Genomic DNA, 10,640 nt, shown 5'->3' on the forward strand with positions numbered 1-10,640 from the left:
GTGATGAATATATTGACTCGCGAAGTAGACGCGGAGAGGGCAAAACGGAGGCAAAGCCGGGAAGACAGGACGTAGAGACGGGGCGAGCTGAGGATGGCTGAGTACGGGGATATCACAGCCGAAAACAAGGGAACAGACAAGAGAAAAAGAAATGTCAGGATGATAGAGGCCTATGGTCAACTTGAGCGAGCATCATGCGTCTCTGTTGGTGCCAGCCACTGCTGTGTGTGATCTTACTGAAGGTCTAGTCCTCGAAACAGGGGCGAGCGGATTCGCATGCAACCAAGAGTGCTGGCACGTCAGGTCAGCTTAAGAGCAGATCACGAACATCTCTCTACAAAGGCGGCTGCTCCCAGCACACACCAGCTTCCGAATAGAACTTGTTTTTCTACTTCATACCCTCGCCAACCAACCTCCGTGATTTCGTCATGCTGCCTGACCTGCCAAGCTTTCCCGCGTCCTGCAGTTGTCACTGCTGGCCTGCTTTCACGCAGTCCTTGCTCATCAAGGTGATCAAGGGAAACGACAATTTCTGACGAATTGCGTGGCGCTCTACGCCCCAGGCTCACCGTTTCTTCATGGATGGAAGCCAAAGCATCTTTACTTCATCACCAGCCATGCCGGTCTTGGCTCCGGCCCGGATATCACACATGAGGTCAGTATGCTGGGGTCGCTTCATGCTGGAGCACTTTCACGTCGACATTCGCACGGATACAAGCAACAATCGAAGGTATCCTTCAACTGATGAACTAATCGAGGAGTAAGCTATCAGCTACGCCATTCTCTAGGAAAATAACTCGTGTTGTCTTCCTCTTCGCTCTCGTCCTCGTCCTCCTCTCGGTCCTCTTCTTCACTCTCTTCGCTTTTGTCTTCGTCCTCCTCCCGGTCCTCTTCTTCACTTTCTTCGCTCTCTTCTTCGTCCAGCCTGTCGTGTATGTACGGACCAACATGTACTAGAGAGCCCTGTTGCGAGCAGGCGTCTAGCCAACCATGATTGACGAAGGAGACTTTGTGGAAGTACGAGAGGACAGCTTGCGGAAGCTTGTTGTATGTCGCTCGCGAGGCCACAAAGTGAGTAGTATCCTTCGAGAGACTAAATAATGATACCCCTCCAAGATGAACGACTTCTTTCTCAAGCTGCGCCTTGGTCATATAAGGGGATTCGTCGGCTACGACAATGCCACAGTTATACAAAGGCCTCCCGGGGTCGAATCGAGCCAGGGTGGTTTCTTCCTCGCTTTCCTCACGGTCTTCCTCGCTTTCCTCACGGTCTTCCTCACTTTCCTCACGGTCTTCCTCACTCTCCTCACTCTCGTCACTCTCTTCGTCATCTGCTTCACTCTCGCCTTCCATGTTTTCCCCAACCGCTGTCGACAAGGTAGCTTCTAAGCAACGAAATATAGCATTGATATGGTCAATGCATTCCATGCGCTCTGCGTCACTCTCGCCCTCCGTTTCTTTTTCGACCGCCTTCATCACACGGAAGTAGAGAATTCGGAGTAGGATGGTGATATTGCCACAGCATTCCACGCGTTGCGCCTCGCTCTCTTCCTCGCTCTCTTCCTCGCTCTCTTCCTCGCTCTCTTCCTCGCTCTCTTCCTCGCTCTCTTCCTCGCTCTCTTCCTCGCTCTCTTCCTCGCTCTCTTCCTCGCTCTCTTCCTCGCTCTCTTCCTCAACTTCTCCCACAATCGCTTCCTCGCTCTCTTCCTCAATTTCTTTCTCACTGTTTTCCTCATCCTCCCCGCGAAGGGTCCATGGTTCTTGAGAGATGGGATATTCAAGGGGGTCCACAAAGCGGCCAGCTGCGAATGAATCTTGAAGCCAGTCGAAAGAGACAGTGACACCGCCTTGCCGTGCCACCTGGAGGCGAGTCTGTGGTGAATCTCGGTCGCGATCCTCAGAAGTGCATAACACGTCGGTGGTTGAGAGGACCCGTTCATGGAACGTCCCGCTGAGCCTCTGGATGCCCCGTTTGACATCCTTGATCGATATCTCAGCTGGCAAGGGGCAGTTGATAGCAACGCTAAAGTTCTTCATCATGGTGATGATCTGTTATATGGTGCTGCACGCGGTGTGGTTGTGTCAATCGCGTCCGAACGTGAGCCAATTGCGTCTGAAGTGAGCCATGTCTTATCTCTTGTACTCGTCTGCTGTGATGCAGGTGTGGGTACACTGTCTGTCTGATCTTACATAGGGAATTTGGGCTTCGAAGATTCATTCTAGAAAGGTCCATTCTCAAATCCCGGGCATGCGTCTGTTCCTGCCAATGAAATTCAAGTTACGCACGTCTTTACGTCAGGCCACCTACAGCCCTGAATCGGACTCAGACGCCGTACAAAGTGCCACAATGTCGAAGCAAACATTAGACCTTGACAAACAGCAGTCGCGCGGCCAGCATCCTGTTCTTGCACTGAGGCGCGGCCGTCATCGAGCCGGGATCGTCATCACTTGTGGTCAGCCAACACACGGTGTCATCATCTTGGGGTGTAATACAACTACGGAAGAGCGGTGGAGTATTGACAGAGCAGACGGTATTGGGAAGAATAGTGTACACGGTCCGCATCCATGAGCTATAGAACTCAGTAACTCCAAGAACTCCTTCCATGGCCAAGTGACCTCCTAAAGAAACCTACACACACAACCAATGCCATGCCTGCCCAAGAGAGGTTTACACCTGGAAACAGCGGTTCGCCAACGAAAGCAGGGCTTGTTTCCGACGTGATGACTCGGTCCCGTGTGGTGCCGTATCGGCGGCTTTAGCGTAAGACATGCCCATGGCAGGGAAGATCTCAGTCTGCTGCTGACGTGTCGTGCCTACCATGTCGCCTTCCAGAAACATAGATGGGAACACTGTGTCTCCCATGTTGACGAAGTCATATTCGTTGAACATGGGAGCAGTCTCATCTGTGTCCTTCCCGCTGCTACCACTCGACAAGGGGCCACTGGACGACGAGCTGCTTGCCGACATGGTGGCCAGTGGCGCCTGAGGCGACACTGACAGCTCTCCGTCCAGGCTCGAATAGGACTCCGCGCCGTCGCTCGAGCTGCCCGAGAGACAGGTAAAGTAGGACGACGGGGGAGATCCGACTGCATTGACGACCAAGTCAGCCGCGTTGGCTGCGTCGCCCGCGTCAGTCGAACCTGTCAAGTCGGCCGAAGCGGCCGCCGCAGGCGGGCTGCTAGGTGCTGGCGTTATGGCGTGCCTGGCTGCGACCGTCTCAAAGTTGTCGGGCCCCAAGATGGTCTCTTGTGGGATAGGAGACGCCGTCAAGCTTCGGATCAGACCATGCTGAGACTCGTAGGCCTCGAGGTGGCCATCGTGGCCGATGACCAGCACCGCCACTCTGGCTTTGTAGTAGCGGTAGAACGTGTCCGACTTCTTGAAGATGCCGGTCTTTCGGTTTTCGAACCCTTTGCGAAAGTCTTTGTTGCTCTTCCCGCGCGTCATGGTGGAAGAACTGGCCTCGTGCGGAGACAATCTACCAGGGTGACGCTTAGTGGTGGACAATCAATAACAGAACCTGGCTTGAAAGAACCCTGATCGCTGCGAGCCGCTTCTGCGTTTTCGTTCCTTTGAACTTTCGCCTTTGGCTTTTTGCCTTGTGACACAGGGACGAAGGGAACGAGGGAGGGTCGTTGAATTTATGTCGCCTGCGGTAATCCCATCAGCAGCATTGCGGGTGTTCCGGGGGCTTGCGCTGTGTGGTTCTATTTTCGTGGAGCCTCCTCGACTTGGGGCGACTGTATAGGCCCGGCGTCTAGAAAGCAACGCCGTCGCACGGCCCGGTTGGTGTTCAGGTCCGGCCTCCGTCTTTTGCAATCTCACATCCAGCCGCCGAAGCAGGTCCTCCGAAACAGGCGAGTGGGGCTACGGGCGCGGCAACACGGCGTTTCGCATGGGGGACCGGCGCACGGGACTGGTCAGGCGGACGTCCAGGCCACCGCCCGTCGTTGCCGCCCGTTTATTTTGAGCAGGCGCTGGTAGCCTCCAATCTTGATGCCATTTTCGACATTATAGGTAACGGCCAGCGCTTGCGATCGGCGCTTATCCATCGGAACGGCGTACGCGCCATGTCACAGAGGGCGCCTGGGTGAGCCGTCTTGGATCTCATCTTGACATCAATTGCGGGTTTGATCCGTGCTGTCACGGGCCCTGGCGTCGCTTCAATTGCTTTGTCAACTTTGGCATCTCTCCCACCTAGCACACCACCAAGCACGCATCAAGCGCCCCATAGGCTCTGATGTAGCCCCTTAAACCTGGATCATGCCCGGGCGGCGACCAGGCATCATTCGGGCGTTCCTCAATCTGCCCATCTGCCCGTGTGCCCTTTGCCACTTCCGCTCCTCGCCCCTACAACACTGCCGACTGCGACAATGGAGGCTTTGCACTACTACATGCTCTCTTTCTACATCCTCATAGTTGCACACCTCGTAGCCCGCCCTCTGCGGCAGGCCTTTTCCTACGTACGCGTGCTTTACGCCCAGCATCTGGCCTATCCATTGCTCGTCCGCCGGCAGCACTGGACGGGTGCCACCCGATGGGAGGCTCTGGCCGTCCTCTTGTACGCTGGCGTAAACATCGCCCTTCTGCTGTACCCCTTCAGTGCCCTACCCACGCTGAGAGAGGTGGAGAGACGAGCAGGCGTGGCTGCGCTTGTCAATCTGGTTCCCCTCTCCATCGTCATTCGAACGAACGTCCTCACCTCCCTGTGCAACGTACCTCTCGGTACCGTCAACCTCGTTCATCACTGGATCGGCAGGGTCGCCATCGCCCAAGCGTTGATCCACGCTTTCATGGTCCTGGCTCTGCGGCCGAGGCCTGGTGCCGTTGTCGCGTCGGGATACATCGTAAGTGGCACTTGTCGCTCGCCGAAAGGCGCTGTACAGAGTAAAGACTAAGATCTTGCCAGGGACTCAGCACGCTGATGCTCATTCTGCCGTTGTCTGTGAGTGTAACACGTCGGCGTCTTGGCCGCTATTTCTTCGTCACCCACCTCGTCCTGGCAATCTCGGCATTGGCCGGTCTGGTGTGGCATGCTTATCTTCTGCCCGCGCTCGCAAGCCGTGCGCTCATTACGGTGGGATGTTCTTGCTGGATTGCTGCGGCTTGCGTTCGCGCCGTCTGGTGGTATCGACAGGTCACAGTCCGCGTGCTCCGACTGGAACTCGATGACGACGTCGCCCTCGTGACCGTGCACGCGGACGCGCCCATCCGGGCCTCGGCTGACGATCATTTCAACATCTACTTTCCGGCCTCTTTCCCCCGCTCGCTCGTGCCGGGCGTCCACGGCCACGCGATGAAGCCCTTGTGGTTTAAGCCCGGCGATCTGGCCTCGCCGGATGGGGTCCGCACCATCTCGTTCCTCATGGGGCGCGATGGCACACTCGCGAGCCAGCTCGAGAGACTGGTGGAAGGCGCTGCGCTGAAGCTGGGCGGCCCCTACGGACAGAAGTCGGACTTTCGCCAGTACGAGGACGTCATGCTGGTGGCCAAAGGCGCGGGCATTTCTGGAGTGCTGCCTTATGCGCTGCAGCTCGCCGAGCGACGGAAGAGCGATAGCGAAGTCAAGAAAGACATCCAGCGCCTGCAGCAGGAAGAGACCGAGCTCGTGTTGAGCGCGTCGAGCGCGGCGGGGGAGCACCGACAAAGCTTCCAACGTCGACTGGACGCGGTTCGCAAGGAGCGAACATCTCTGTCGCGTGTGCTCTTCCAAGACAAAACGCAACGAGTCGACCTGTTGTGGATGCTGGAGAACGAGAAGCAGGAAAGATGGACAGCCGGCTTCTTTTCTGCATTGCAGCGTCTAGACCCAAACAACGTAAGTCTGCCTGTCCTTCTTCCCGTGGGTGGCTGCTATGACGTGAAGATGCGGTGCTACTTTCAATTGTCGTACTGACGCCGCCTCGTTCCAGAGATTACTTGTGGTCTGGTGTCTGTATCCCGGCCCCCGCACCTCCAGGCCCCGACCGTTCCAGCCTTCTGATCACTGGAAGTGCACCTCTGCCGCGCCGGGCGGGGCAGACGTCATGGAGATGATGACGAACAGAATTCGAGAGAAGAGTACACGGACGCGAGGCGAAATGATTGTCATCAGTACGTGACCGTTCTTTCCTGCCGTCGTGCCTGCTGGGTGCTTCGGAGACTAATCCTGTTGGCATGGTTCAGATTGCGGAGACCCAGATTTTACCATGCGCATGCGTGCTGGTGTCATTGCGGCCATGGGCGGCCGCACGTTCATCGAGTTTGTTGAGTCCGAGTATCAGCCGAGGTCGCATCGACCGATTGATGCCGTCGTTGCGGGTCAGGCCGGCGGAAGGCGTGCTGGCAAGAGGGTGTGGGCCGGCAAGAGAAACGCGGCGTAGAGGGCAGTGACGAGAAAACGGCTACATGAAGATGCCTAGAATAGAGTTTTTCAATGCTGAATCGTAGCCACGAGCCTTGCCGCACGCGTCTCCACGCGTCGCCACGCGCCTTGTGCTCAACATATGACCGGACACTACTTTCGCGATGTCTGTGTGTATTGTACAGTACAGTATGTGTGTCCAGCAGAGTGTCTTGCGGTATGGATGGGTTGCTCTGGCGAAGCCCTCCAGCCCAGATGGGAACCTAGCTTTTTGTCGCAATAGATTCAACGCCCCACGTCTTCCATTCGATCTTGATCCGGTTCCGTTTGCTCTCTTTCATCGCCGCCTCTGACATTCGTTCAGCGGAACTGAAAATAAATCCCCTAGATGTCGGTTGTGACTTTTGACTCGCACTAGCCTGTTGCTTTCGGCAATTCGTTTTCTTTTTCTGGGCTCGCTGCGAGGCAACGCAATCGACCTATAAACCCACGCAGCTCCATCCAGGTTTACTCTCATCATAACATTGTCAGACACAACTTGCCCCCTCTGGTTCCATTCACTACAGACAATCGATATGGCCCCTAAGCAGAAACGTGAGACGGACGGCGATTCATCTAAGCCGCTCTCCGGTTGCGTTATCACCGTCTGTGGCAAGTTCAATCGAACACACCAGCAGATCGAGAAGGATATCAAGACGCTTGGAGGCACCTACAAGAAATCCTTCTCCAAGCAAATTACGCACCTCATAGCCACCCGGGAGTCGTACAATAAGCCCTCCGACCTTGTTAAGAAGGCCAAAAAGCAGGACGGCTGTAAAATCGTCGATGTGAAATGGCTGGAGAAGTGCTCAAAGTCCGGGTCGAAGGTCAACACCACACCGTACCTTCTCGAGCAGCAGGCCGAGAACAAAGAGGACATCTCCGACAGTCAAACCGGCGACGATGCCGTCAGTGAGTCCGGCAACGACTCTAGCGACGACTCTGGCGACGACTCTGGCGACAACTCTGGCGACGACTCTGGCGACGGCTCTGGCGACGGCTCCGGCGACGGCTCCAGCGACCAAGCCGAGGACGATCTGAGAAAAAATGAGCGGCATAAGAAGAAAGTAAAGGGCCGAGCCCTTGAAAACATGTACATCTGTGCGATTGACACTCTTAAAGACCAAAACGTGGAGCAGTTGAAAAAGGAGATCCGCGCCTTGGGGGGGCGTTATCAGACGAGCGTTACAAGGAAGACCACCCACCTCTGTGCATCGCAACGCCAATTCGACACCCTTCAGAAAGACATCTTGTATGCGCGTGACAACGGTGCTCTTATCGTCAGTCTATCGTGGCTCAACGACACGCTCTACTTGAAGGAGCTTCAAAGCACTGACAAGTACGTCCTTCGAAGCAGCGAGAAGACGAGGTCGGAGGGCAGCCCGAGGAAGAGGACGTCCCCAAAGAGTAATCGAGAGAGCCAAGAGGAAAGCAGTGAGGACGAGGAAGAGAGTGACGAAGAGCAGCACAAGCCTCCTACCCGTTCGACCACGCACAGAGCACGGAACAGACGCATGGCAACGCCGCCGGACTCCGAAGGTCGTCGATCCACCACACCCGCTAAGAAGCCGGGTCTGTTCTGGAGCACCAATACGAAAAAGCTCCTCGACATGCCCCTGCACCCGCCCAAGGATCCGGCACAAGTTGGAAGTAGTTTCATCCAGCTTGTATCCGATCCGGACCAGAAGACGGGCTCGAAAAACAAACCACTCGACGGGCAGATCGTGACGGAAGTGTACAGAGGGCAACTTCTGGTTGCAGCACCTGGGTTGAACAAGGAATATCCGGAATCCATGAGAGCCTTTCTCGTGCAAGGCAGTCGCTATGCGGGACACAAGGCAAGCTTTCGGCAACTCGGCAAACTAGCCATGCCGTCGGGCACGAAGGCTGACTTTCCGGGACTGACACTGGACAAAATGAACGTAGTTCTTGTGGCATCCGATGAAGCTGAGAGGGTGTCCCTTGTGCTGTTTCTCGTTGATGGTACGAAATATCTGCAGCTTGCTTCTCGCACAACTCTGAACGACATTCTGGGCAATAAGAAGGGAGATCAGATCGTGATCGGGAGGAGACAATTGGCCGGACAGAATGTTCCAAAGAAGATGAAGGCGCTCGAGGTTTCGCCTGAGGTGTGGGACATGCTTGAGAGGAAGAACGACGGGGAGACTTCGTAGGCTGTTTGCGCTCCTTGGATGTCGCTGGGCGAAGTATCTGGAGTGCCATTAGAAAGTTGCCGTATCGTGAGTAGTACTGTATCTCATACATTGATTCTGTAAGCCACGCAAGTCCTCATTCGTCGAATGTCGCGAATCACGTCTATGCCTGTCCGAACACCGTGCCACTGATGCTCGCTGCTTTTTATTGTTGTTAATGTTCCTCATCAAGAGTCAGCATTACGTTGGGCTGTTTCATCATTCAAACAGTTTAGTATGCTGTTATTAATAGGACATGAAATTATGACAAGTTCTACTCTAGGAGGGCAAGAGGTTTGCCTTGTTCCACCCATGGATCACACGAGCCCGGCAAATCTTGTAGAAACGACGTCTTCTCGTTTCCAACTATTATTTTCCTGACGTAATACGATCTGTCTGTTTTTTAATTTGTATCTTTTTGCCGTCTGGGAGGCCATAAACAGTCACTACGGATGCTGCCGCGCTTTCAGAAGCCAAGTTGAGTAGTGGTCCACGCTTCCTTCCCACGTACGTCTACTTGAAGGCCAGCCTTCTCAATTTCCTTGAACGCTACATATCGACGCATTGCTCTTCATCGAGCATGCTTAGACATTATTTCATCTGTGAATAGTTGCTCATTGCCAAGTAAAATTGGACTTCTTCCTCTAGTCGCACTGGCTCAATGTTGACGTCCCAATCCAGAACGGCCAGCAGGTTTTTTTCGCCCTTGTTTACTTCGTGCTTCTGAAACCCTAATATCTGTCTATCGCCTTCGAAAATTCGACTTCTGGTAGTCCAGACTTGATTAGCAAACGCGTGATCCCGTTGGCACTTGTTGGCAACCATCAGACAACTCAAGATAACAAGATGGTTTGTGCACCTCCGGCCACGTCTCTTTATCCCGAATTCGGACAATTTATCGATAAAGAGGCCAAGATAGACCCGCGATGCCATAAGTTCCAAAGGTGTAAGTTTAAGGCGTTTGACAAGTTTGGTGATGAAGACTTCTAGCGAGGGAAGATCCAGATCCTCCGCACATGCAGCTCCAGTGGCATCAGGCCCTGTCGTATCACTGTATGTCACGGTAGAAGCAAGCGCGGCTACGTGGGCAATCAATTTCGACTTGACACCCTCGCTTTGGAACCACACGAGCACGTCGGACTGCTCCATGTCGAAAGGTTCTCATCTAGATCAGGTGCGTGATAGCGCAGAAACATGGGTGGACGGCAGAGTGTCGCTTTTCATGTAGGCCGGCAGCGGCCAGATCACAGCGGCCTAGGCAATTCTGCCTCCAATATCTGTTTTCTCATTTAGATTCGTCTCCATGTTCATTTTCCTTCAGACATTCAATATGGGCCTGTGCGGTCGGGTAGTCCGAACTTCGCCTGCATACTCACAAGCGACAAGCTGATTCAAGTCACAAGCACATGAGTGTTAATATAAACACTGCAGCTTCCGAATGTGCGGAATAGGATATATTGCGACGAGCCGGTATTACCGATGCTCAGCTCGATCAGCGTTCTAGTCCGGGAACTAATGAAGGAGACATTGTCTCTCTTTTATCCTGAGGTTTCTGCCGACTGACCTTCCCATCCTCACCATGCGTGTTGACATGACCGTTCCGGAGAGATTCGTTCTACCTGAGTTATTAGAAGATGAGGGAGAAATTCAGTTGTGGCCACGCCCGTTGGCGTTGCCTCTACGGCGCTCCTCTCAGAAGCCTCAGGACTCTTCCGAAGCGGCGTTGAATGCAAAGATCAAGGGTCTTCGCGACGAGAACGACAAATTGAAGCAAGAGATGTACGCATTGCGCGACAAGCAGCGCAGTAATCACGGACGCCTGGAAATCCTGCGCGAGCAGGGAGGTTATCAACGACAGGCGCTTCGGGAGCAAACCAGGGAGATAGCGGAGGTCATCAGCGTAGTGGGGGAGGTCTTTCTCGAGTATGAAGACTGGGTGCAAAGGTCGATGGGCTTCGGGGTATCTTCGCCCCGAATGGAGCCTCCAAGCAGTTAGATGGTGAGCGGAGCGAGACGTGCTTCTCCTTCGGATGCGGCTTGCGTGGCACAATCAGCAGTCAGAATA

At 54.5% G+C, this 10,640-nt stretch overlaps 5 protein-coding genes across 5 annotated transcripts; 3 read left to right on the forward strand and 2 right to left on the reverse strand.

Moving 5' to 3' along the window:
* Positions 1-768: 768 nt before the first annotated feature.
* Positions 769-2,040, reverse strand: D7B24_004854 (uncharacterized protein; the record flags this gene model as incomplete). Its single annotated transcript, XM_028639019.1, has 1 exon — positions 769-2,040. One exon carries the CDS (start codon positions 2,038-2,040, stop codon positions 769-771), a length of 1,272 nt encoding a protein of 423 aa, XP_028490134.1.
* Positions 2,041-2,668: 628 nt separating this feature from the next.
* On the reverse strand, positions 2,669-3,448 carry D7B24_004855 (uncharacterized protein; the record flags this gene model as incomplete). Its single annotated transcript, XM_028639020.1, has 1 exon — positions 2,669-3,448. One exon carries the CDS (start codon positions 3,446-3,448, stop codon positions 2,669-2,671), a length of 780 nt encoding a protein of 259 aa, XP_028490135.1.
* Positions 3,449-4,374: 926 nt separating this feature from the next.
* D7B24_004856 (uncharacterized protein) lies at positions 4,375-6,363 on the forward strand (the record flags this gene model as incomplete). Its single annotated transcript, XM_028639021.1, has 4 exons — positions 4,375-4,848; positions 4,911-5,819; positions 5,914-6,094; positions 6,167-6,363. 4 exons carry the CDS (start codon positions 4,375-4,377, stop codon positions 6,361-6,363), a joined length of 1,761 nt encoding a protein of 586 aa, XP_028490136.1.
* A 556-nt stretch (positions 6,364-6,919) lies between these two features.
* On the forward strand, positions 6,920-8,557 carry D7B24_004857 (uncharacterized protein; the record flags this gene model as incomplete). The annotated part of the gene is made up of 1 exon (XM_028639022.1): positions 6,920-8,557. One exon carries the CDS (start codon positions 6,920-6,922, stop codon positions 8,555-8,557), a length of 1,638 nt encoding a protein of 545 aa, XP_028490137.1.
* An 864-nt stretch (positions 8,558-9,421) lies between these two features.
* Positions 9,422-10,571, forward strand: D7B24_004858 (uncharacterized protein; the record flags this gene model as incomplete). Its single annotated transcript, XM_028639023.1, has 3 exons — positions 9,422-9,521; positions 9,598-9,628; positions 10,124-10,571. The coding sequence occupies 3 exons, from the start codon at positions 9,422-9,424 to the stop codon at positions 10,569-10,571; spliced, it is 579 nt and encodes a 192-aa protein (XP_028490138.1).
* Positions 10,572-10,640: the final 69 nt, after the last annotated feature.

Source organism: Verticillium nonalfalfae (assembly GCF_003724135.2).
Source record: "Verticillium nonalfalfae strain VnAa140/NRRL 66861 chromosome Unknown scaffold_281, whole genome shotgun sequence".
Classification (NCBI taxonomy): Eukaryota; Fungi; Ascomycota; class Sordariomycetes; order Glomerellales; family Plectosphaerellaceae; genus Verticillium; species Verticillium nonalfalfae.